The sequence below is a fragment of the Vanrija pseudolonga genome, chromosome 1 (assembly GCF_020906515.1).
Source record: "Vanrija pseudolonga chromosome 1, complete sequence".
In the NCBI taxonomy this organism is placed as follows: Eukaryota; Fungi; Basidiomycota; class Tremellomycetes; order Trichosporonales; family Trichosporonaceae; genus Vanrija; species Vanrija pseudolonga.
This window is the reverse complement of record NC_085849.1, coordinates 3,370,997-3,392,804: the sequence shown is the minus strand read 5'-3', so window position 1 is coordinate 3,392,804 and position 21,808 is coordinate 3,370,997. Positions and strand designations below refer to the sequence as shown.

At 63.2% G+C, this 21,808-nt stretch overlaps 9 protein-coding genes and 1 non-coding gene across 10 annotated transcripts; 4 read left to right on the top strand and 6 right to left on the bottom strand.

Annotated features, from left to right (window-relative positions):
* Positions 1-39: 39 nt before the first annotated feature.
* On the bottom strand, positions 40-609 carry LOC62_01G001285 (uncharacterized protein). Its single transcript, XM_062767768.1, has 2 exons — positions 440-609; positions 40-377 (listed from the first exon to the last, which is right to left on the bottom strand). Exons 1-2 carry the CDS (start codon positions 596-598, stop codon positions 204-206), a joined length of 333 nt encoding a protein of 110 aa, XP_062623752.1. The 5' UTR covers positions 599-609; the 3' UTR covers positions 40-203.
* A 214-nt stretch (positions 610-823) lies between these two features.
* On the top strand, positions 824-2,114 carry CNF04540 (Eukaryotic translation initiation factor 3 subunit F). The gene is made up of 3 exons (XM_062767767.1): positions 824-930; positions 974-1,497; positions 1,588-2,114. Exons 1-3 carry the CDS (start codon positions 866-868, stop codon positions 1,920-1,922), a joined length of 924 nt encoding a protein of 307 aa, XP_062623751.1. The 5' UTR covers positions 824-865; the 3' UTR covers positions 1,923-2,114.
* A 195-nt stretch (positions 2,115-2,309) lies between these two features.
* On the bottom strand, positions 2,310-2,381 carry LOC62_01G001283. Its single transcript has one exon. It is a non-coding gene; the product is annotated as a tRNA-Asp (tRNA).
* Positions 2,382-2,555: 174 nt separating this feature from the next.
* On the bottom strand, positions 2,556-3,873 carry LOC62_01G001282 (uncharacterized protein; the record flags this gene model as incomplete). Its single annotated transcript, XM_062767766.1, has 5 exons — positions 3,845-3,873; positions 3,739-3,807; positions 3,387-3,703; positions 3,262-3,355; positions 2,556-3,227 (listed from the first exon to the last, which is right to left on the bottom strand). Exons 1-5 carry the CDS (start codon positions 3,860-3,862, stop codon positions 2,556-2,558), a joined length of 1,170 nt encoding a protein of 389 aa, XP_062623750.1. The 5' UTR covers positions 3,863-3,873.
* Positions 3,874-4,098: 225 nt separating this feature from the next.
* Positions 4,099-6,931, top strand: COG7 (Conserved oligomeric Golgi complex subunit 7; the record flags this gene model as incomplete). Its single annotated transcript, XM_062767765.1, has 1 exon — positions 4,099-6,931. The coding sequence occupies one exon, from the start codon at positions 4,099-4,101 to the stop codon at positions 6,901-6,903; it is 2,805 nt and encodes a 934-aa protein (XP_062623749.1). The 3' UTR covers positions 6,904-6,931.
* On the bottom strand, positions 6,908-9,012 carry LOC62_01G001280 (uncharacterized protein). The gene is made up of 5 exons (XM_062767764.1): positions 8,678-9,012; positions 7,648-8,545; positions 7,284-7,516; positions 7,136-7,225; positions 6,908-7,088 (listed from the first exon to the last, which is right to left on the bottom strand). The coding sequence occupies exons 1-5, from the start codon at positions 8,861-8,863 to the stop codon at positions 7,068-7,070; spliced, it is 1,428 nt and encodes a 475-aa protein (XP_062623748.1). The 5' UTR covers positions 8,864-9,012; the 3' UTR covers positions 6,908-7,067.
* Positions 9,013-10,425: 1,413 nt separating this feature from the next.
* On the top strand, positions 10,426-13,169 carry SPCC777.04_2 (putative amino-acid permease). The gene is made up of 10 exons (XM_062767763.1): positions 10,426-11,097; positions 11,166-11,214; positions 11,277-11,308; positions 11,398-11,472; positions 11,519-11,526; positions 11,565-11,644; positions 11,692-11,851; positions 11,890-12,142; positions 12,178-12,499; positions 12,539-13,169. The coding sequence occupies exons 1-10, from the start codon at positions 10,972-10,974 to the stop codon at positions 13,072-13,074; spliced, it is 1,641 nt and encodes a 546-aa protein (XP_062623747.1). The 5' UTR covers positions 10,426-10,971; the 3' UTR covers positions 13,075-13,169.
* Positions 13,170-13,337: 168 nt separating this feature from the next.
* Positions 13,338-14,745, top strand: LOC62_01G001278 (uncharacterized protein). Its single transcript, XM_062767762.1, has 3 exons — positions 13,338-14,172; positions 14,213-14,571; positions 14,619-14,745. The coding sequence occupies exons 1-3, from the start codon at positions 13,519-13,521 to the stop codon at positions 14,629-14,631; spliced, it is 1,026 nt and encodes a 341-aa protein (XP_062623746.1). The 5' UTR covers positions 13,338-13,518; the 3' UTR covers positions 14,632-14,745.
* Positions 14,746-15,219: 474 nt separating this feature from the next.
* atg22-1_1 (Autophagy-related protein 22-1) lies at positions 15,220-18,123 on the bottom strand. Its single transcript, XM_062767761.1, has 9 exons — positions 17,321-18,123; positions 17,220-17,259; positions 17,036-17,162; positions 16,963-16,985; positions 16,836-16,912; positions 16,460-16,728; positions 16,327-16,400; positions 15,796-16,272; positions 15,220-15,749 (listed from the first exon to the last, which is right to left on the bottom strand). The coding sequence occupies exons 1-9, from the start codon at positions 17,800-17,802 to the stop codon at positions 15,360-15,362; spliced, it is 1,959 nt and encodes a 652-aa protein (XP_062623745.1). The 5' UTR covers positions 17,803-18,123; the 3' UTR covers positions 15,220-15,359.
* Positions 18,124-19,935: 1,812 nt separating this feature from the next.
* On the bottom strand, positions 19,936-21,655 carry SPAC1002.16c_8 (putative transporterc; the record flags this gene model as incomplete). The annotated part of the gene is made up of 6 exons (XM_062767760.1): positions 19,936-20,186; positions 20,224-20,584; positions 20,625-20,878; positions 20,930-21,267; positions 21,305-21,402; positions 21,443-21,655. 6 exons carry the CDS (start codon positions 21,653-21,655, stop codon positions 19,936-19,938), a joined length of 1,515 nt encoding a protein of 504 aa, XP_062623744.1.
* Between the last annotated feature and the right edge of the window lie 153 nt (positions 21,656-21,808).

Here is a 21,808-nt window from a genome sequence, read left to right as displayed (position 1 = left end):
GTGCGGTGACGGCGACAACAACAATAGTGATAGCGACAACGAGAGCTCAATGCATAATGTGGTAATTGGGTACAGGATAAGGTGAACAGCGCAACGACGGCGACGTGCAAGGGGGTGTGCGCTTGGGCCAGCTCACTGCTCGCGTGCGTGGCGGCAGGCTCTAGGGTGGGCAGCTAGGCAGCTGGGCGAGCTCGGCGCGCCGCCTAGCTCGACTCGGCCGCCTTGAGCGCACTGAGCTTGTCCTCTTCTGCCACACCACCCTGCTCCTTGTCCTGCTGGCTCAGGCGGACGAGGTTGCGCTTCTTGACTAGCAGGCGGACGGTGCGTTCCCGTTCAATGTCGCTCAGCTCGTGCCAGTTGGCGATACGCGAGAGCGTCTGGGGGCGTTAGCGATACAGGCTTCGTGACCTCAATCAGTAGCTACTGCATCTCTACCCACCCCATCAGTGTTCACGATCATCGGCCCCAGGTTGTCGAGCTTGACCACCGTGTTGTTGCCGAGGTCGAGCGAGTGGACGCCCGTTTCCGACTCCTGAGCGGCCTTGTTTTCGATCGCGAGCTGCTGCTGCTGCTTGCCTTCTGGTGCCTGCTCCGACATGACGAGGTAGGAGGTGCGTAGTTGATGTATGTAGAGAGTGTCCGATGCATGATGCAGGTCGACGTTGTTGACGCTCTCCCTCCCTCCACCCCACCCACCCAGGCGTGCCTCAAGCTCACCACCGAGGCCCAAACGTAAAATGGTACCCCCATTTAAAATTCAAGTTGACCCTGCGTTTTTGTTCCTCTTCGACGTCGACGGCGGCTTGAACGACGACAAAAGGGGTCAATCATCGACCACAACACCCCATCCACAACCTCGTTAAAAATGTCGCTCGACGCGCCTTCCTCGGCCTTGCACCTCAACCAGCCCCCTAGCGGCTCGTCGGCGTCGTGAGTCGCACCCGAAACGCGCTTTTCTACGGGTCACTGACAGCTCCTTTAGCCGCGCGCCGACCCTCATCACCGTCCACCCCTCGGTCGTCGCCTCGATCCTCACCCACCACTCGCGCCGGCCAGAGGAGAGCAGCGCGCCCCGTGTCATCGGTACCCTGCTCGGCACACGCTCGGAGAATGGCCAGGAGATTGATGTGCGCACGTCGTTTGCCGTCGCCCACAAGGAGGAGGACGAGGAGGTCGCCATCGACATGCCCTTCCAGCAGGGAATGATGGAGCTCCTCGCCAAGAACGGCATCAACGAGCAGGTCGTCGGCTGGTACGCCACCTCGCCCACGCTCAACGGCAACTCGGCCCTCATCCAGAACTACTTCTCGCAGGAGACGGGCCAGAGCCAGACCATCCACCTCACCGTTGACCCCGAGCTCGGCGCGGACGGAAGCAAGGGCCTCGGCATCAAGGGCTGGGTCAGCACCTCGCTCGGCCTCAACCCCAAGCCTGAGAACTGTGCTTTCCTCCCCGTCCCAGTGGTCATTAAGTACGCCGACTCTGAGCGTGCTGGTCGTGGGTGATCAAGAGGGGCTGCTGTCGGGGTTCGCCAAGGCGCCGACGCGACCCCTCTCTGCGCATTTGAACGCACACTGACCATACCAGTCGACCTCATCACCGGCCCCGCGCCCCAGCCTTCGCCTGCCCTCCCCTCCCTCCCCGCCCTCTCGACTTCGCTCAACCAGCTCTCGGCCCTGATCGACCAGGCGCTCCAGTACGTCCAGGACGTCAACTCGGGCAAGATCAAGGGCGACCCCGAGGTCGGCCGCTACCTTCTCGAGGGTGTTGGCCGCTGGACCTCGACCGGCACAAAGGACGACGAGGGAGGCGTCAAGGAGGGCCTCCAGGAGACGCTTACCGTCTCGTACCTCGCCAGCCTTGTCCGCTCCCAGGTCGAGCTCGCTGGCCGTCTCGCCCTCGTCCCCCAGGCGCAGCAGTAGAGCGGTGTGGTGCAGGTGTAGGCGTAGGCGTAGATGTTGGCGTTGTTCCACGAGCGCGCTCTCGCTCGCGGGATGAGTTGCTGGCCGCGGCGTGCTGGCGCAGAGCACGACGGCCAGGGTTAGTAGCGGCTGGTGTGAGAGCACTGGCGCAGGCATAGCTGCGCATAATTAGCATGCATTGTCTAGAACTGGCGGGGTGTGCGGGTGGGGGTAGAGGGTGCAGAGCAGCAATATACATGCACACAGGCAACATGGTGACGATCACTCCCTGCGCCAATCACTCAACACGGCACGGACAATCCGCGTCCTGCAACATCATCATTCTGCCATTGTCTGCGGCTTCCTCGTCTCGCCCAGCAAAAACGAGGCGCCATACGTCTCGAGTTGCTTCCTGACGGGGAATCGAACCCCGATCTCCCGCGTGACAAGCGAGCATACTGGCCGTTATACGATCAAGAAGGTCTTTTGGCAAGTTTCGTGCTTCCCTGGCGGTGCGAGCGAGTAAGAGGCGGCGGGGCTTGGGTGGCGCCACGTACCACATCCCCATGGCCTCGACCCTCGACCCCTCCCCGCACGATGACAACCAGTGCATAATGATGATGATGATGATGATGGGACAACGAAACAGTAATGCTACACCCTCCTCCGGCCGAGGCGCGCCCCGCCCCCAGCCGCCATCTTGCGCTTCATCTCCTCGCGACGCTTGTCCGCCGCCGCCTCCTCCTCGGCCTCTTCCTCCTTCGCGCGCTTCTTCTTGCCCTTCTTCTTACTCGGTAGGGTGTTGAGTAATGGATCTTGCGTGGACGTGGGGAGGTCGGTGCCCTCCGGGGCGGACGAGGAGGGGAACAGGGGCGGGGACGACGGCGGGGGCGGCGACGACGCGAGGTCGGCTAACGCCGGCGGCGCAGGGGGCGTGCTGGAGCGTAAGCCTGGTGCCGGCACGCCGCTCGGCGACGTCGGCACATTCAGCTGTGTCGGGGAGGCGACGGACGAGCTGGGATGCAGCCCCGTGCCGTAGGTATATGGCGTCCTGCGCGCGATCGGCGTCGGGCTGCTGGGCGGGAGCTTGGGCGGCGCCGCGGCCGTCGTCGACCCGCGCGGCGGCGACGGCGGCTGCTTTGGCGTGCGGTCCTCGGGCGACTTGGTCCGTGGTGGGGCTGGCTTGGGCGCGGGTGACGCGCGCGGAGCCGGGGTCACCCTGCTCGAGGCGGGCGGCGGCGCGCCGGTTATCCGGCGTAAGGCGCGCGCGACGCCCGAGTCGGCCACCACGGACCCGACGACGTCGGCTGGCGTGTCGCCTGATGGCTGGTGGGTTAGACGATAACGAGAAGGAACCCACCTCGACGCCGCGGTCCTGCGAGAGGAGATCTGATAGAGGCCGCAAGAGGTGCTTGCTCACGAAGGCGAGCGGCTGGCGTCCGCGCAGCTCGCTTCTGTCAGCTCGTTGTGCTGCAGGGCACCTACGTCATGTTGAACAACCACGACAGGGAGCCAGAGCGCAGCGTGAACACTGCGTCGAAGTAGTCGTCCGCCTCGGCTTCGACGCTTGCGCCAGGCAAGCCGGCATCGAAAGCGTCCGCGAGCGCGGCCAAGCTCTCGTCGGTCCGCCGCTGCGCCTCGTCAAACGGCAAGGAGGCGACGTCTTCCCCGTCCCCGTCGCGCGCGGCGATCTGCCCCAGCCGCGTGGGGACAGACGGCGCGGTCAGCGCCTCGAAGTGCACCGTCTCGAGGTCGGTCGCGACGAAGAGGTACCCTGGTCTGTCGGGGTGCGGCGCGTATTTCTAAGGTTAGGGCTGAAGGGGCAGTAGGCACGCACGAAGAGGTACGTCCGCCCACCGGCGCGTTTCGACACCCATGCCGCTTTGGACAGCGCGTCGTCGTACCGCTGGGCCATTAGAGCTGGCTGTATGGGACACACGCACCTCGTTGTACATGGACATTGTGGCCGACGTGTAGAGTGCGATGATGGTCTTGCTGTTGTTATCTGGCCGGCGTCATTCGGGTCACGGATCGCGGATCGCTCGAGCCGGTCTTGGCCCTCGCGTGCGCACCACGCGACTTTACCCCCGCTGCTTGTGGCCCTCCACCGTGTCCACCGACGGACCGGCTGGTCCACCGCGTCTAGGTCAACTCTGTCGTCGAGCTCGTGCTGCTGTTGCAACCAGCGACACACCCCATGGCGAACAACACGACGCCCGGCGCGACGCCGCCCGCGGTCGTCGACCTCTCCGACCCGCCATTAGACGGCGCCGTGTCGCCCAACTCTGGCCCCGACCCGCTGTCCTCGCTCGGCGCGCTCGCATCCACCCTCGACAGCTACTATGACGACGTGCCGGCGTTCGTCAACTCGATCCTCGCGCAGCATCTCGAGCCACCACTGGGCGCGGGGCAGAAGGCGCTCCCGCCCAAGCTGGTGCCGATCGAGAAGCAGCTCAACGAGCTGCTGACCCGCCTGTCGCTCCTGTCGCAGGACACGTCGTCGTCGCTCGAGCAGACGATCCACGACGTGTCCCGCACCGTGCCGCGCCTGACGTACGACCTGCAGTTCATGCGCGAGTCGGCAGTGTCCCTCCAGTCCGGGCTGCAGCTTGTCCAGGACCGCGTCGCGCGCCAGACTAAGCCCGGCTCGGCGGCATCCGAGACGGATGAGGCCAAGACGCACCGCGCGCTCGACAAGCTCGCGCACCTCGACAAGCTCAAGACGCGCATGGAGAGCGCGCGGGATATCCTCCGCGAGGCAGAGTCGTGGTCTACCCTCGAGGGCGAGATCACATCGTTTGTCCAGGACAAGGAGTGGACCAAGGCGGCCGAGCGACTCGCAGAGGCCAGCCGGAGTCTGGTTGTTTTCCAGTCCGCCGAGGGCGAGTACGAGTCGAAGCGGGCACTGCTGGTATCGCTACAAAATGAGCTGGAAGCTGCGCTGTCGACAGCGCTCAAGGACGCGATCGCGCAGGTCGACACCGAGGCGTGCGCGCGCTTCTACGACATCTTCCGCATGATGGACCGTGGGCAAGAGTTCCAGAGCTACTACTTTGCTGCACGGCGCGCACCCATCACCGAGGCGTGGTCCACCGCGCAGCTGTCCGACGTGGGTGCGAGCACGCGCCAGAGCGTTGACCTGCGGACGAGTCTGGACGGGCGGCGGAGCACGGAACGGCCGAGCCTCGACGTCTCGCGCGACGAGCAGAACTTTGCCGACTGGCTGCCCAAGTTCTACGCAATCGTGCTGGCCACGCTCAATGCCGAGCGCCAGCAGATCCCCCTCATCTTCCCTCCCACATCGGCAGGGCACATCCTGCAGGCGTTCTTCCAGTCGGCGCTGGACGAGCTGTCGCCGTCGTTCCATACGCGGCTGACCTCGGTGTCAGAGCACCACGGGCCAGAAGCCCTCCCCCAGGTCATCCGCGCGTACAAGGCCACCGAGGACCTGGCCGTCGCGGTGCAGGACGTGGTCGACAAGCTCGCGTTCAACACCCAGGGCGGGCTGCTGAGCGGTGCCGGGCCGCTGTCGCCAACATCCCACTCGCCAAACTCGCCCCTCACGCCCAAGTCGGCACGAACACCAAATCAGCGCCTGAGCGTGAGCCATCGCTTCAGCAGGAGCTTTTCCGTCGGCGAGGTTACCCCATCACACCCTTCGGGCTGGGAGACGACCGTGTTTGAGCCGTTCCTCGACCTGCAGACCGACTACCCCGCCCTCGAGAGCCGGTACCTCGCGCACCTGCTCAAGATTGACATTGCGTTCATCGACGCTGCGAAGGACGACCCGGCTCGCACGCTCACCGACCGTGCGATCGCCGTCTTTTCGCTGGGCGAGGACGCGATCGCCCGCTGTCTGGCCTTTACGCACGGTTATGGCGCCATCGGGCTCGTCGCGGCGCTGAATGACATGGTGGAGCGGTTCTTGAAGGACAACGCGGGCATTTTCGAGGCGGCACGCAAGGCCGCACGGCGGGGTGCTGGCGCACCCGACGAGCTCGACTTTGAGGGGCTCGACTACAGCACGGAAGACTGGGGCGCGTTCCAGCTCGCGCTGCATGTCCTCCAGTCGTGCCGTGGTATCCGGGACCGCCTGGCCTCGTTCGAGGGCAAGCTGTTCCTCGCGCTCGAGAGCATCGCGCCGACACTCAACCTCTCTCCGGCCGACCCCACGGGCTTCACGCGCACCGACACAACGCTGGGCGCCATCACGCTCCTGCAGCAGTCAGCGCTCAACTCGGCCGACTTGCACGCGCTCATCTCGTCCATCACTCCGCCGGTGTACGAGCTGACGCGGGCCCGCGCTGCAGTGTCACAGCACACGCAGAAGGCACAGGTCTTCCTCCAGAGCATCATCCTCTCGCCGCTGCAGGCCCAGCTGGAGTCCTACCCCACCCTCAGTGTGTGGAACCAGCCCGAGAAGCCACAGCGCCGCGGCGAGCTGCACGTGCCGACCTTTTCCCTCTCGCCGACGGACACGATCGCGCGCGTGTCGGAAGGCCTGCTCAACCTGCTCAGAGTGTTCGAGGTGTACGCCGACGACGACGCGCTGGCGTTCAGCATCGAGACGCTGCCCTTCATCGACACCGAGTCGCTGCGCGAGCTCCTGCACCCCGAAAAGCCCGCCTCGCCCGACGCGCTCGACAAGGTGGGCGACAAGGTGGCGCCGCCCACCGTCGCCTCCGCCGCCGCACCAGTCCTCAGCGCTGAGGCGGTACTCTCGACCTGGGTGTCGTCGCTGGCCCTCTCGCTCCTCTCGCACCTGACAAAGTCGACGCTGCCCGCCATCCGCGCGCTGTCCAACCCCGGCGCGGCGCAGCTCGCCTCAGACCTGGGATATCTCTCCAACGCAGTCCGCGCGCTCGACGTCGAGTGGGACGACCTCGAGCGCTGGCGCGAGGCGACAGAGTGCAAGGACGAGGCAGAGTGGCGCGAGAAGGTCGGCAGCGAGCGCAAGGGCGTGCTGGCTGCTGTCGGCAAGCTCAGAGGGTGGGTGTTGTAGTGAGTTGAGTGAGTGACAAGGTCATGCATCATGGTCTATAGATGGTCTATAGAGTGAGTTGTTGTGGTGGTAAAGAGTCCTTTTCAAATGCTGCACACGGAGGGGGCGGGGTCACGCAACCTGGGTCCGGGTTGGGGTGGGAGGGTGGGATTATGGAGTGATGCTTAAATGCTGCACACGGAACACTGGGGCGTCAGCGGGCTCTCTCGGCGACAGCACAGTAGCAACTCACACTACACAAGCTCGGGCGGAAAAGTTCAGGCATCTCATCGCCAGCGGCGTACTCGACTTCATTGATACGCACGCGCCAGTCTCGGTCGTCCTGGGGGTGTCAGCGGCTCCCTGCTCTGCCTTTCTCTCTCCTGCCCGACCCCACCCACCTTGAAGCCAGGCGCAATGACCGGCGGGAGCGCAAACTCCTCGCCGAACGTCTGCTCGACACGCTCAAGCTTATCACGCCAGCTCTGCCCGAGGTCCACGTCGCTCGGCGCGGGGGACAGCGCATACTCGAGTATGTCGTCGAGCGTGGCGGCGCGCTCGGCGTCCGGCTTGCGCGGGGGCAGGCCGCGCTCCTCGCTGTGTTGGAGGTAGAGGATGAGGTTGTTGAGCTCGCCTGCGGGGTGGGAGTGTCAGCGCTGTCTTTCAAGTGCGCCGCAGGGGGGCTAGGCATGGGTGGCGGAATGTGGTGCACGAAAGAGTACGTGCGTGGCAGAAAGAAGGTCGTGGAAGTGGCAGCAAACCCACCTCGCAGCTGCCCCACCTCCAACCGGCCGAGCGGGTCAGGCGGCATCGGGCTAGCCGTGCCCGAGGACATGCTGTCGCTCTCTACAAGCTCTGGCGTCGGCTTCTCGGGCCGCGCGGCGCTCATCGACAGCGAGCGGAGGGACGGAAACGTCGGGCTGCGCGGGGACGAGTTGGCGCTCATCGACAGGCGGCGCTTCGCTGCCGCGCTGGACTCTGCGCCCGCCCCAGCGCCGGTGTTGATGCTGAGGGACATGCGGCGGGCGGGCTTGGGCGGCTTGGGCGTGTCGCTCGGCGTCGTCGTCGTGCCGCTCAGGCCTAGTGATAGCCTGCGCAGCGGCTTTGGCGGCGCCGCATTGTCGTCCTCGACCGCGCTCGCGCTCGCGCTCGTCATGCTGAAGGAGAGCCGGCGCACAGGCTTGGGCTTTGGGCTTGCCGGCGGCCGCGGGCTGCCTGCGCCCGTTGGCGTGGTGCTGAAGCTCAGCCGGCGTCCGGGCTTGGGACTGGCCGGGGGCTTGGGGCTCGCGGCGCCGCTGACGGGCGTGAGGAGGATGCCGCGCGTCGGGGGGCTCGCGAGGGGGACGGACGGGCGGCGCTCGCGCGCGAGGTTGAGGCGGCGCGTTGGCGGCGAGGGGCCGGCCGACGTCGACAGCCGCCGCGGGTGCTCGCCAAACTCGGTCGCTACGGCCCCCATCGACATGCGGCGTGTTACCGTCGGGTTCATGGACAAAGACAGCCGCCGCGCGATCGGGCTCACGGGCCCACAGTCGCTGCCGTCCGCGCGCGCCATTGACGCCGGGCGCATCGCCTCGACGTTCTGCGCGTACGCTTCTATCGACGAGTACAGCAGCTCGCGGTTCGCGAGGTTGATCCAGGCCGAGCAGAGGGCCTCGCGCGTCATCTGGGCGGGGAGTTAGTGCTGTTCTATCTCTGGAGGAGCTGGCGGGTCGACACGCCGCGCGGAGGTGACGGCCCCGCTCGCCACTAGCAAGGGCGGGGCAGGCCTTCGGCCCCTCGCGAGGGAGGTACTCACACACCACCGCCGCCCGTCGGGCGTGTACCAGTACACCTTTGTGATGTAGACCGCCGGGTTGCTCTCATCGCGGTGTGGGAGGTAATCACACGCCGACGTCGTCTTCTCGTGCTCCTCCGAGGCGAAGTCTGCGACCGAGCGAGTGATGAACGCCGGGGTCGTGATACTGGCGTGGACGTTGCCCATGGTGGGCGGCCGCTGGTGCTAGTGACAATGGAGAAGTGCACAACCAACACGACGACGGAATGAAGACGTGGTTGGTGGCGAACAAAGGTACTGGGCTGGGTTCTGCACAGCTGTAAACGTCGAGCAATTAGAAGAGATACGAGGCAGGGCGAGGGCGAGGGCGAGGGCGAGGTGAGGCTGGCTGGCTGGCCTCGGCATCGGGGACACGGAGCCGTGTTTGGTGTAGTTTGTGGTGGTGCAACTCGCCGCGCCCCGAAGGCTCGCCGTCTCCGAGCCCCGGCCGCGCCTGAACGGCTTGAGATTCCCCTACAAGTAAGCAGCAGCGGCATGCATGGGGCGCAGGTGGGTGGGTGTGAATGCATGCATGCATGCATGCATGCATGCACGCAAGTGCAGGCATCGTACTCATTCTCCCGCTGCTATCCGCCATCCGCAGTGGTGGACGCGCGACGACGATAAGTGGCAAAATGTTGTGCTGCAAGCAGCAGCACAGTGACGCGGCCGAGCCTTGGCTGTGCCTGGTCCCCCCCCTTCACGAGGAGAGCTCTGGAGCGGGCCAGATCGCGTTCGGTCGGGTCCAGTCGCGTCAGCGACGTCGTCAGCCAAGTCAAGGCAGTCAGCGCGCAGTGAGCAGTAAGCCGGTTGCTAAGATTAAAACAATCAAGTAAAATGCGCCCGAGTCGACGTCGCCCCGCGTCGCCGCCTAGCCACAGTGTCATGACGTGGCCTGCCTGCCTGGCTGCCTGCCGGTTCCGGCTGCCGGGTAGTATAGCCACTTGGTGTCACTGAGGGCTGACGCACAACACTCAGCGGTGCTTCTGGGGTTATAAAGATTGACGGGATTGGTGAGTAAGGGGGCGGGCGTGTTGGTTGTGGGGTGGACGGACGAGGGGTCGCGTTCGTTGCGATCGCCCCGCCGTCCTGTTACGCAACCAGAGCTCGGCCAGCCCGGCTTGGGGGGCGTGTGATCGGGGGTGGTGAGGTCCTGCACTGCAAACTGCTGTAACTGCTGCAATCTCCGTCCGTTGTGTTCGGGAACACACGTCAGTAACACTGCTTGCTTGTACGTATGTCGAAGTGAGGTGAGGACAGACAACATGGCAGACACGCGACAACGTCAACAGCAACGACCTAGCAACGGCACCGACCCACCGCCCACGGCAGCCCCCCCTCGCTTGCCGGCTCGCTCGGCTCACCAAAAGTCTTGGCACCACCCAGGAGGGCGGCGAACAGGGAGGCGAGGCGGGTGGGTCACACACACTGCTGCCAGCAGTCTACCTCTGCGGCGTCCACTTCCTTGTCACTGCTGCTGTTGCTGCTGCTGCTGCAGATGGCACATGACCACCACCTATGCAGAGTACAACACAGCCCGGCCTCCTCTTCCGCGGCCGTACGGGTCAAACACTGGCTCGTTACGACCCGAACCCACTGTTCCATGTTGCCGGAATCTCGGCCATCAGCGAAAGCAACAAGGTCAGCTGACCACCGTGGCCCACCGTAGCCGTGCTTATCTTGCTGCGGCGCGCGTCCGACACCTTGTTTGAGAGCAACGAGCAACATCGCGAGAAGCGAGCCTGTGGGTGGGGTCTCGGCGGGGTCTCCGCGTGGTTGTGAATGAGCAACGGGCAGAGAGGAGAGGGCAGGGTAGCGCAGAGTTGAGCGGGACAGCTGAGCAAAGGCAGCAGACCCACTCCAACCTCGCCAGGGGCCTTGAGCGGCGCCGCCGCCGGCCCGTACCCCGAGTCAAGTCAAAATGGTCGGTCGGCGCCGAGTTTGTTGCGGCGCGCTTCCGCCTTGCCGCGCGCGCACAATTCTGCCTCCCAGCTCCTCTGCTGCTGTCGTCAGGGCAAGCACCAGCCAGCCCCAGGGGCAGCCAGGCAGCCACTTGCTCTCGCAGAGCTCGTCCGCACCTCGTCCGACATCAGCTGTTCAGGCTATTCCCCGCGCGCCCCGCAGGCCCCGGACGAGGAGGGTTGAAGCCAGACGCCGCCTGTGAAACGCCGCGGCTTGGTTTGGTCAAGAAGAACACAAGAGAGCTCGCCAAGGCTGCTGTTGCTGCTGTCTCGTCTCGTCTCGTCCGTCTCACCTCCCCACTCCCCTCCAGCACCATGGCATACGACAGCGAGAAGGAAGCGTACAAGGTCGACGAGGGGGTCGCTGCCGAGCAGCGCGCAGAGCAGGATGAGAACCTCGCGCACACGCACGACGGCGAGTTCGGCACCAAGCGTGATCTGGTGAGTGGACGGGGTGGGGGCAGCGGCATCTCGGGAGGGAGGCAGCAGCGGGCGCTGACCGACACCAGACACCCCGCGTGGTGTCCATGATCGCCATCGCAGGGACCATCGGCACTGGTACGTGTTGCGTGCTGTGTGCCGCGTGCCGTCGGCTCGCCGAGCTGAGCTGACTGTCGCAGGTCTGTTCCTCGGCTCTGGCGCTGCGTTGACGGTGAGTTGTCGCTCGCCACCGTACCGCCGGCGGGTGGTGCAGCGGGCGAGCTGGCCCGTCGTGGAGGAGAACCCACACTCACACCTCAGCTCGGTGGCCCGGTCGGCGCGTGGCTCGCGTACCTCATCATGGGCATTCTCGTCTGCGGCATGATGTACAGTTTAGTGAGTGCGGCGGCGGCGGTTGCCTGGGCCCTTGCTGACCCCCCAGGGCGAGATGTACGTGTCGCATGTGGCTGTGGCCCCGCTGACCTCAGGACATGCTTCGCGCCCAATGTCGGCGGCTTCATCGAGATGGGCACGCGCTACGTCGACCCTGCGTTCGGCTTCATGATGGGTACGTGCGCTTAGCGGGCTCGTGGCGCCGCCAACTGACGCTACGAGGCATCAACTACATCCTCCAGACCGGCCTCACGTTCCCGGGCGAGCTGAGCGCAATCGCCATCCTCATCTCCTACTGGGACGACAACTCGAAGCATGCCGGCGCGTACATCACTGCGTTCCTCATCGCCACGATGCTTATGAACGTTGTCGGCGTGAAATAGTGCGTCGCGTCGGCCCTAACACCGCTGACACGCCCAGCTACGGCGAGATCGAGTTCGTCTTCGCCGTCATCAAGATCACCATGCTCATCGCGTTGATTCTCTTTGGCCTCGTCGCCAACCTGGGCGGCATCCCCCCGAAGCGCGAGTACATTGGCGGCCGGTTCTGGCGCGACGAGCCCTTCAACGACAGCTTTATGGACCTCAAGCCCGTGTCGCTGAGCCGCTTCCTGGGCTTCTGGGCCGTGTTCACCAAGGCGGCGTTCAGCTACCTCGGCATCGAGGCCATTGCCGTGGGTAACATGCACATGTGCGAGCTGACGCCCAGGTGCTTGCAGGTGAGGCGCATAACCCGCGCCAGACGATGCGCATGGCCGTCCGCACAGTCTTCTACCGTATCGTCGGAATCTACGTCATTGCGATCCTCATTATCGGCCTCACGGTCAGCCAGCACTCGCCCGAGCTGCTCCACGCCGTCCAGCTCGGCGGACAGACGGCCGCGTCGTCGCCCTTCGTCGTCATCTGCATCCAGATGGGCGTCAAGGTGTTCCCGTCGGTCATCAACGCCGTGGTCATCACCTCCGCGCTGTCATGCGGTAATGAGAACGTCTACGCGCTCTCGCGCACCCTCATGGCTCTCGCGAAGCAGGGTGAGTAACCCGGAGCGAAGCATGCCCTAACACCCCCAGGCTATGCGCCCAAGATCTTCCTCACGACCGACAAGCGCGGTGTTCCCCTCGCCGGCGTGCTCGTCGCCATGGCATTCGGCCTGCTGTCGTACCTCTCGCTGTCCAAGGGCTCGAACCAGGCCTTCCTGTGGCTCACCAACCTGTCAGCGCTGAGCACGCTCGTGGGCTGGGTGTCCATCTGCTACTGCTTTGTGCGGTTCAAGAAGGCGCTCGAGCTGCAGGGCATCGACCGGCGCAAGCTCATCCTGCGCTCGTGGTTCCAGCCGTACATGGCGTGGACGTGCATCTCGTTCTTTTCCCTCGTGCTCTTCTTCAACGGCTTCACAAACTTTATCCACAAGTTTGACGCCAAGGGGTTCGTCGCCAGCTACATTACCATGCCGGTCATTGCTGTCGCGTACGTCGGCTTCAAGCTCTGGACGCGCAGCAAGGTGGTGCGGCTCGACGAGATTGACCTGAGTAATGGCCCCGCCGAGGCGCTCGCGGGCACGCGGTACGATCGCAACGCGTCGATGTTTGTCCCCTCGCCGAAGTGAACTCAGTAGGGCCATGCGCTGCGCCGCATCTGCCGAGGGTGACCTTAATCCCGGAGCAAAGCATCTTGTACTTGTATCAGTAGAAGCGATGGAGGTTGTTACAACAGGTTTGTTCGGTGCCGACATGTCGGGCCGTCTGCCGGCACCATTGCCGAGCCGGGGACCGGAGTGGGGAAGTGGGGGCATGGCGGCTCTTGACTCTTGGCTGTCCCTCGACTCGACGACAACTGCACCCTTACTCTCTCTCGTCTCGACGCGCACCTCGATCCTGCACACATCCACTGTCCCTAACCGCCAGCCAAGACAAGCCAGGGAGGACGCCGGCCCCGCAACTCACTTCGCCGTGTTTGCCGACCGCCGCCGGGCCAGAGTCGTCCGCGAGCATATCTCAAAAGCCCATCCATCGCATCTGCAGCAAACTATCCCAACCACAGCACAACCACCATGGCGACCATCACGCGCTACACGCCCTCAGCACCAAGCGACGCGCTCCACGCCATCTGGGAGGGCGGCGTCGCGGCCCTGCACAAGCCCTACTCGCTGGCAGCGGCCAAGTTCCACTCGCTCATCAACGCCGACCGCGCAGTCGTGCACGTCGCCGAGGTCGACGGCACACCCGTCGGCTTCGCCCTAACCTACCTCATCCCAGTGGGATCAAAGGCCAACAAGGCGAAGCAGCACTACCGCGGCTCGCTGGCCGCGCTCGTCGTCCTCCCCTCGCACGCGAAGCAGGGGCTCGGCACGCAGCTCAACGACGCGGCGGTCGCCCAGCTGTCCGCCGACATCAAGGCAAGCTACGCGCTCTCGACGCCGCCAGCGAGCGCAGGCGAGATCCAGCTTGGCAGCACCTTCCCCCGCATCTTTCCCGGCCTGCCCGCGCTCCCGGCCTTCGAGGGCGCCAAGGCGTGGCTTAACAAGCGCGGCTGGACGATCAAGGACAGCAAGAACATCGACCTGTACGGCACGCTGCCCAACAACACCGACCTCGAGAAGCAGACCGAGACGGCCAAGAAGCACGGGATCGTGTTCCGCCCCGCTACGGCGGCCGACGAGGCGGCGCTCATGGAGCTCGAGTACGGCGAGTTTGACTCGTTCACGGTGGGTGCCGAAGGTGCCGCGACGCCGCTGACGCCCCCAGGGCTGGCCAGACCAGTTCCCGCGCTTCATCGCGGCCGGGCGCGCAGAGGACATCTTCCTCGCGATCAACAAGCACGGCGAGGTGATCGGCGCGACGCTGGCCGCGATGCCCGGCTCGCCGGTCCACGAGCAGCTGGCCTGGCCGGACCAGCTGGGCACGCGCTGCTCCGTGATTGCCTGCGTGGGCGTCTCGGCCAAGTCGCGCGGCGAGGGCGCCGGCGTGGGCATGTGCGCCGCGGCGCTGATCGACCTTGTGCGTCGTGGCGCCGACGGGTGCTTCATCGACTGGGTCGCCATGGTGGGCTTCTACGAGCGCTTCGGGCTCGCGCAGTGGGAGGCGCAGTACTACGACGGCGGGAGGTGAGTCGGGCGGCCTGGGTGTGGGATCCGGCGCTAACGAAGTACAGGCAAGTCGAGTAGAGTGCTTACGGAGCCGACGTCGGAGCCTGTTTATCTGAGCCACACTAGGCTGCGCAGGACACGTACATGGGGAGCTGGGGCACAGCAGCCTCGTATCGAGCCATAGAGCTCGATACGCAGCGACATGTATGTACATAGCTAGCGCGCCGTAGGCATGCAGGATGCGAGATATTGTTGCAGTCGAGTGGCGAGTGGCATTGTGGCAGATCTGGAGGAGGCAACACCCGGCCTCGCACCTTGTGTGTGTGTGTGCGGCGCTGTCCCCCACAACACACACCACACACACAAAAAGCTCTCCCCCGCTCCCGAACCCCGGCCGCCAATCCCCTTCCTCCTGGGACCGGTTCGGATTCAGCGAGCAGGCTCGAACCTCCGACTTGCAGACGTGGTGGGTGCACACCCCGGCGGTCGTTAGACCGCTGTTCCACGCGCTGCTTCGGTATTCGTGACTCGATCGCTTGGTTGTCGCGCGGCTCGGGCTCGCACCGCCTCGGCATACGTCCTGTCTGGACACTGGCGTAATGCTGAGTTGATGCTCAGAGTACTCGGTTGGTTGTCCGCCTTCCAACAAGAGGACCCATCCAGCGCCTCATGCCACAACTCTGTCCATCACAAAAGCCAACTATGATTGAATACTACTACTACTGCTGCTGCTGCTACTACTACTACTACTTCCAACACGCTCACCGCTCCGACCACTCATAGTCCTTCCCATCCCCACCCCCATCTCAATGCTTGCCCATAGGGCCCATGCTCTTGTGAATGTGGCCGTCGCCAATGACCTCGTTGACCTGGTCGGCACGAATGTCGCCAGTGAGACCACGCTGCTCGATGGCGAAGCGGATGGCGTGTGCACGGCCCTTCTCCATGTCGACAAAGATCCAGATGACGAGCGCGGCGCAGAACGACAGGATGAAGAGGAAGATGAAGCCGTCGCGGGTCTTGCCCGAGCGGTCGATGATGGCCGAGACGACGTTGGGGCCAATGAGCGAGGAGGCACGGTTGGTGATGCCGAACAGACCGAAGAACATGCCCTCGTAGCCGGGGGGCGTGAGGTCCGACATCATGGTCTGCGAGTAGGCGTAGTAAGGAGCCTGGCCGAGACCGAAGACGACGTTCTGATGGTGTCAGTTATGGGTCTCCGAAGGGGAACCGTCAACTCACATAGGCCCAGAACTCCCAGGTGTTCCAGTAGCCAATCTTCTTCGTCCACAGGCCAATCATGCCCCAGAGAGGGATGAGGACCGTGATGACGTTGGTGACCATGAACATGCGCTTGGTAGGGATGGTCTTCCACTTCTGGATGTACCAGTAGGCGTAGCACGACGAGATCGAGGTGACGGCCTGGGCGATACCGAGGTAGGTCGACTGGAGGAAGGAGAACTGGATGTGCTCATTCTGCACAATGCCGACGAGGGTGCCGGTCGTGTTGAGGGCGTCGGCGAGGAGGAAGAAAGAGAAGAGGTAGACAAAGGTGTAGGGGAGGCGCTTGTACTGAGCCACGGCCTTCCCGATTTGTTTCCAGCCGATGGTGAGCCAGTGCTCGCCCTTGGGGAGGGGAGGGCCGGGGCGGTTCTTCTGCATGAAGAACCAGGGGAGACCGAGGACGACCCAGTAACAGTTGGTGAAGACGAGGACATACTGTGGGAGGCGTTAGGTCTGGGGCGTGGGTGGGTTGCTTGGCATAAAACTCACGTTGTTGACCTTGGGGTTGTTCTGGATGGTCAAGAGTAGAGAGAGGTTGAGAGCGAGCGTGATGAGGTAACCCCCTAGAGAGAAAGTCAGTGAGACTGTTCGCGGCAGTGGATGCCCGCAGTTCGCCACTTACAGTTCGAGTGGGCAGTCGAAATGTTGGAGATACGGTTACGCTCGAGCATCTCAACGCGCTCGTATTCGGCGGCAGAGACCTCATGGTTGTCAAACTGGCGACGGGCCTCCTTGGTCTTGGCCGTGTTGCGGGCAAGACGGGGGAACACACTGGCGTAGAAGACGAGGGTGACGGCGTAGCTGATGAATCCAATGGTGTAGAGGGCAGCCGATGCCTGCCAGTGCTTGGGGAGCCACAGGTCAATCATGCCGAATTGTGAAGCCCAGCAGCTGGACGAGGTGTCAGCGGTGACCGAGGTGGAGACCACGGGGCGCTACTGGCAAGGAGACCGCACGGGCACAGCCTCGCGGAGGAGCGGCCTCATTCCAACACTTACACGACCGTGGCGAGGATGAGGATCCACTTGTTAAGGTTGCCATAGTCTGCGGCGGATCCGATAGTCGTGAAGAGAACCTGACAGACGTCAGCAGCTAGAACACCGACAATACTCCGATCCTGCTCACGGTCTGGATGGCGAATGCGATACCTGAGCCGTGGTCAGCAACTAGATCCGAGCTATTCCCGTAATAGACTTACCGTTGATGATAAGCACCACCGACGGGACACTTCGCGTAGAGCCGGCAAACTTGAGCATGCAGTTGGTCGTGTTGGCATCACATGGCTGGCCTGTTGCCTGGTCCGTTCCCGCCGAGTTGGCCAAACTCTATTGTGATGGTGAGCATGCCGTCCACTCCCTTAGCACGAGTCCGAGTTCACACACCTGGAAGAGGGTCGCGGCGTATCCGATGGGGCCGACACCGCTAGCGTCGGCGTCAGTGCGGTGTCCTCGGAACAAGCTCGGAGTAGCGGTGCAGGACTCACTTGTCACCGTTGTAGTAGAGGTAGTAGGCCCACTCCTCGTACTTGCCAGTGGTCGGGCCTTCGACCGTCTCAGCGTCCAGTGGGATCGAGTCGCCGCCGTCAATGGTGACGATGGGGTTGGGGTACGATCCCGAGTCGGTCTTGACAATGTCGTTCTCGAGGTGGGCTGTGGGACCAACGGTCGGCGCCATGCCCTGGTTGGGCAGCTCGACGCCAGCCGAGAAGCTGTGGGCGTTGGCCATTGGGTTCGGTGGTGCGTTCGAGGAGGGGTTCGAGTTCGAAGAAGAGGACGAAGCGGCGTTGCGGGCAGCGGCGGTGCTAGAGCTCTCTGCAGCTTCGGGGTGTGCGTAGGATCTGTGCAGGAGGGGTGTCGACTCGGTAGGCGGTGGAGACGATATGGGCGGTGATGAACTTTGGCCACTAGTCGAGCCAGGGTTATAGGGCGTGGTTGTGGATTGTCTCGCCTTGCCGGGCCGTCCCATTTCGATCCCTCCCGGCGCGGTCGGTCTAGCCGTCTAGTCTATCTCGGCGTCTCACCCGAAAGCAAGCTCTACAAGGTGGGGGCTCACGGGGCCAATGCATACACGGTGGGGGAGCCCCAGCCGTAGAAGGACAGAGTTGGCAAGGTCGGGGTCTCCGCAACGAACGAGCGAGGAGGATGGTTGGTTGGTTGGAACAATGTTGAGTGCGCAGCGCCGACGGCCAGGGATCGAGCAGGAGTGTCGCGTGCGGCGCGAGGCGCGGCGAGGCAGGCGAGGGACGTGAGGCGGACGGCGCGAGCGAGCGATGGTGGAGATTGTGAGATGCAGAGCAGCAGAGGGCAGAGGCCAGGCTTCCAGGTCACATTGCAGGTTGCACCATGTGGATCTAAAACGGGACCTAGGGATCCGGCATACCACCCGGTAAGTACGGCAAACGCAACGGCTACCCGGCCCGCACCAGGGGCCTGTGACCGCGGCTGTGGGTGGTGCTGCTGCATACGCGCTGCTGCTGGGACACTCTGGGATCGAAATGCAAGGGGCATGCAAGTACCACAGGGGATCGGAGTCGCGCGCCTCGGGTCCACTGCCACTGCACACAAGGCGGCGATCTTCGCGCGCAGTCCGTGCGCGGCGTGGCCCGCAGACGCGGCGTGGGCATTACGCCCTCCAAAGGCATATGATATATGTAGCTTCGCCTTATTGGCCGTCGGATCCTTGATAGACGATAGCTGATAGCAGCTAGTAATACATCGAGCTAGTGATAAGACGGCTCCGGGACGCGGACTACGGTCGATAGCATACACGAGCAGCAGCAGCACACATCAGCGCAGCAGCAGTCTATCTCGTCATCCCAGTCGACTTCAAAATTAATTGGGTAACGCGCCAATACAAACACGCCAAGGACACTCAATTAGCCCAATTACCATCCGGCACCCACGCCCACCTTGGCACCGGCGGGCCGGGTTTGCCGGACACGGATGCGCGCTGTACCCGCCCCCTGCACGCACGCATCCCCGCGAGCGGCCCCACACCGACGCGCCGCTCGTTATTCAGCGCCAAGGTGCTCGTCTGACGCCGGCACACTGCAGCGCACGGGCCGGTGCTCGCTGTCATGGGCCTCGGCAGCGCCGGTAACGCGCTTCCTCGGCGCTCGGTCACCTCGCCGCTCTGACGAGTCGGCGAGGTCGACGTCCTGTCCTGCGACGAGGCCTCCGGAGACGGCGAATGACGGCTAGGGATGGCATAGGGCGGGCTGCGAAGGATGTGTCAGTCGTACTGATGACCCGCTTTGACCGATATCGAAGTGCCTTGCTGACGTTCGGCTCGCCTCGGCTTGTGGTGATAAGGATGGTCTTGGCTTCGGCAAGTGGCGGTTCGAGGCAGCTTGGTGGCATCAACGGGACGGAGTGGCATTCGCCTCGCGACGGCTTCGACGGTCACATTGTTGACAGAACACTGGATATGCCGTTCACACAGACATCGAAAGCAGCCCCAGTGGCAGCCGAAGGCCATTGTCAAGGGTAGGCAAGGGGGCCCAACCGTATTGCCGGGTATCCGCGATGATGGACTCCGCCCCTGGCGAGTGGCGTTCTAAACTCGTCGCTCATCAAACCCCCGTTATATTATTACCCATGCCACACAGCTTGACCAGTATACGGTGGCGACAGGTTGGACACACTCCCAAGTCCACCATCGGCCAAATCGCCTTGTTGTACTGCCCGCCGGCATCCCATGTGAGCATCCACAACAAAGGAGTCCGTCCACAAAGCAACCCATGAGCTTAGTGCTGCTGTCTGGCAGGCCCTTGGTGGACAGAGCATCTTTGCGGTTCGCTCCGATGCTTACTGAGGGGATGCAGAGCAGCCGTCGTGTTGACACTCACACTCAGGTCGCGTGCACTTTCGATCGGGCTGCCTAATGCCAGAATGCTTAGGTTTGTGATGACACTTACCCCTTATGAGAACCCTGATTAGAAGCGCGTATCGGGGCGGACTGAATAAGAGTGGCAGTGCTCGAGTGTGGCACTTGGCCACCTTTGAAGTGTGACACTCCCTGCATCCTTTATGTACAATACCTACTACGGAACTGAGATTAGATACGAGAGACACGACGAAGAGCTTGGCCGTCTGCCACTTAGAGGGTGTAGCGGTACAGGGGCGAGCGGTCACCCATGTCGGCGAGCTCCTGCTCAGTGTACTTGGCGAAGATCTCCTCCTGGGACATGGCCTCGCGCTTCTTGTTGATGCGGATGAGGGCGAACTCGAGGAAGGAGCCGGCGATGAGACCGGCTGCGGCGAACGAGAGGGATCCAGCGTAGCCGGTGGTGTAGCGCGGCTTCTCCTTGTCCATGTAGATGTAGGAGCCGATGATACCGCCGATGTTGCCTGAGGGGTGAGTAGAGGTCTAGAGCGCTTCACCTACCCATGCAGATCACGAAAGCAATACCCATGCTGCGCTTCGCAGGGCCGGCAAGGTTGTTTGAGACCCAGCTGTTCACACCAGGAGAGATGGGGTAACCCAGACAGGCGAGGCAGATGGCAAAGTATGAACCAGCTTGGTTGGACTTGGACTTCATGTTGTGGCCGAGGGGCAGGAGAATCGCGAAAGCAATGCAGACAATGGTCTGGGCGGCGGCAATAAAAGGCCAGCGACGCTTCATCTTGTCCGAGTAGAGAGCGGCAAAGCAGGCGGCAACGGCACCAATGGTGTAGGGAGGGATGGTCATGAGTTGCGCGGCCTCCTTCTTGTAGCCCATGGCGGTCATGATGGCGGGCATGGTGAACTAGATGGTTAGATCAAACTTTGGATGTGCTAGAACCCACCTTCATCGAGTAGTTGGGGACAGTGTTGGACCAGTAGATGATAGTGTGAACCCAGAGCTGCCAGTCGCCAATGACCTGCTTGAAGACCTTCCAGCTGACGCCGTCGTGCTCCGATCTGGCAGCCTCGGCATCCTGCTCACGCATGACGATGCGAATGTACTTCTTCTCGTCGTCGTTGAGCCACTTGGAGCCCGCAGCCGTGTCGATGAGGACGAAGGGGACCGCGAGGCCGAGGAGGGTAGTGGCGAGGCCCTCTGTGGTAAAGTTAGATCTAGAACATGACCCAGAGCTTCTGACCGACTTACCAATGATGAAGATCCAAGACCAGCCACGGTAGCCGCCAATGCCATCCATCTTGGCGAGGGCGAAGGCGAGGAGACCGGAGAATGCTCCGGCAAGAGCCGACGCCGTGTAGAAGATTGCAATGCGCACCTGCAGCATGTGTCGTGGGTACCATGTCGAACAAATGAGGACGGCGCCCGGGAAGAACCCTGCTTCCGTGACGCCGAGGAGGATGCGGACGACCATGAGCTGGGAGAAGTTCTTGACGAAGCCGTGGCACATCATGACAAGGCCCCAGACGATGGTGAGGGATCCGATCCAGATGGAGGGGCGGTGAGAGAAGAAGCGGTGGAGAATCGCACTGTGCATCAGCAGCGTTCAGTAGCACTGATACCTACTTGGCCGGCACTTCAAATATGATGTAGGGCACGAAGAAGATTGAGAGGATGATGTTGTATTGGGTGTCGGTGAGGTGCAGGTACTTGGGCATTCCTTCCTGCCACTGTCAGTTTGATTTTGATGCCGCTATATCTCACAATTTTCGCATTGCCGATGTTTGCGCGGTCCAAGTACGCGAAGAGGTAGAGCAGGGAGAGCATAGGGACCAGACGCCAGTCGATCTTGCGGTACATGGCCTTCTTGCGATCCTCGGAGAAGGACTCGAGGAACTGGCGGTCCTCGACCGAGTGGACGTCATCCGGCGCCTCAACGCCGTACTTTTCGATCTTGTCAATCTTCTCAGACGACATGGTGTGGTGTGCGGGGGTATGGGTGAAAGGGGTGGTCCGAAGCAGAGAGCAGCAACGCTATCAGAGCTTGCTGGGGGGAAGATGTGGAGCGAGGTCGGTTCCGCCTTTTAACTGCCGCCGAGTTCATCCCTCGGCCACTCTCCACAATTTTCC

What these genes read in the sequence shown, in the direction of transcription:
- CNF04540 (XM_062767767.1), top strand. Translation starts at nt 866, where the DNA reads ATGTCGCTCGACGCGCCTTCCTCGGCCTTGCACCTCAACCAGCCCCCT. An exon ending in CCTAGCGGCTCGTCGGCGTC is followed by an intron (nt 931 to 973) that starts GTGAGTCGCACC and finishes GGTCACTGACAG; the next exon opens with CTCCTTTAGCCGCGCGCCGA. An exon ending in CGACTCTGAGCGTGCTGGTC is followed by an intron (nt 1,498 to 1,587) that starts GTGGGTGATCAA and finishes TGACCATACCAG; the next exon opens with TCGACCTCATCACCGGCCCC.
- SPCC777.04_2 (XM_062767763.1), top strand. Translation starts at nt 10,972, where the DNA reads ATGGCATACGACAGCGAGAAGGAAGCGTACAAGGTCGACGAGGGGGTC. An exon ending in GCTCTGGCGCTGCGTTGACG is followed by an intron (nt 11,309 to 11,397) that starts GTGAGTTGTCGC and finishes CTCACACCTCAG; the next exon opens with CTCGGTGGCCCGGTCGGCGC. An exon ending in AACGTTGTCGGCGTGAAATA is followed by an intron (nt 11,852 to 11,889) that starts GTGCGTCGCGTC and finishes TGACACGCCCAG; the next exon opens with CTACGGCGAGATCGAGTTCG.
- LOC62_01G001278 (XM_062767762.1), top strand. Translation starts at nt 13,519, where the DNA reads ATGGCGACCATCACGCGCTACACGCCCTCAGCACCAAGCGACGCGCTC. An exon ending in GCGAGTTTGACTCGTTCACG is followed by an intron (nt 14,173 to 14,212) that starts GTGGGTGCCGAA and finishes TGACGCCCCCAG; the next exon opens with GGCTGGCCAGACCAGTTCCC.
- atg22-1_1 (XM_062767761.1), bottom strand. Translation starts at nt 17,802, where the DNA reads ATGGGACGGCCCGGCAAGGCGAGACAATCCACAACCACGCCCTATAAC. An exon ending in CTCTACTACAACGGTGACAA is followed by an intron (nt 17,260 to 17,320) that starts GTGAGTCCTGCA and finishes CGCCGACGCTAG; the next exon opens with CGGTGTCGGCCCCATCGGAT. An exon ending in TCGCATTCGCCATCCAGACC is followed by an intron (nt 16,913 to 16,962) that starts GTGAGCAGGATC and finishes GACGTCTGTCAG; the next exon opens with GTTCTCTTCACGACTATCGG.
- LOC62_01G001280 (XM_062767764.1), bottom strand. Translation starts at nt 8,863, where the DNA reads ATGGGCAACGTCCACGCCAGTATCACGACCCCGGCGTTCATCACTCGC. An exon ending in GGAGGTGGGGCAGCTGCGAG is followed by an intron (nt 7,517 to 7,647) that starts GTGGGTTTGCTG and finishes CCCACCCCGCAG; the next exon opens with GCGAGCTCAACAACCTCATC. An exon ending in TCATTGCGCCTGGCTTCAAG is followed by an intron (nt 7,226 to 7,283) that starts GTGGGTGGGGTC and finishes TGACACCCCCAG; the next exon opens with GACGACCGAGACTGGCGCGT.
- LOC62_01G001285 (XM_062767768.1), bottom strand. Translation starts at nt 598, where the DNA reads ATGTCGGAGCAGGCACCAGAAGGCAAGCAGCAGCAGCAGCTCGCGATC. An exon ending in TGATCGTGAACACTGATGGG is followed by an intron (nt 378 to 439) that starts GTGGGTAGAGAT and finishes TAACGCCCCCAG; the next exon opens with ACGCTCTCGCGTATCGCCAA.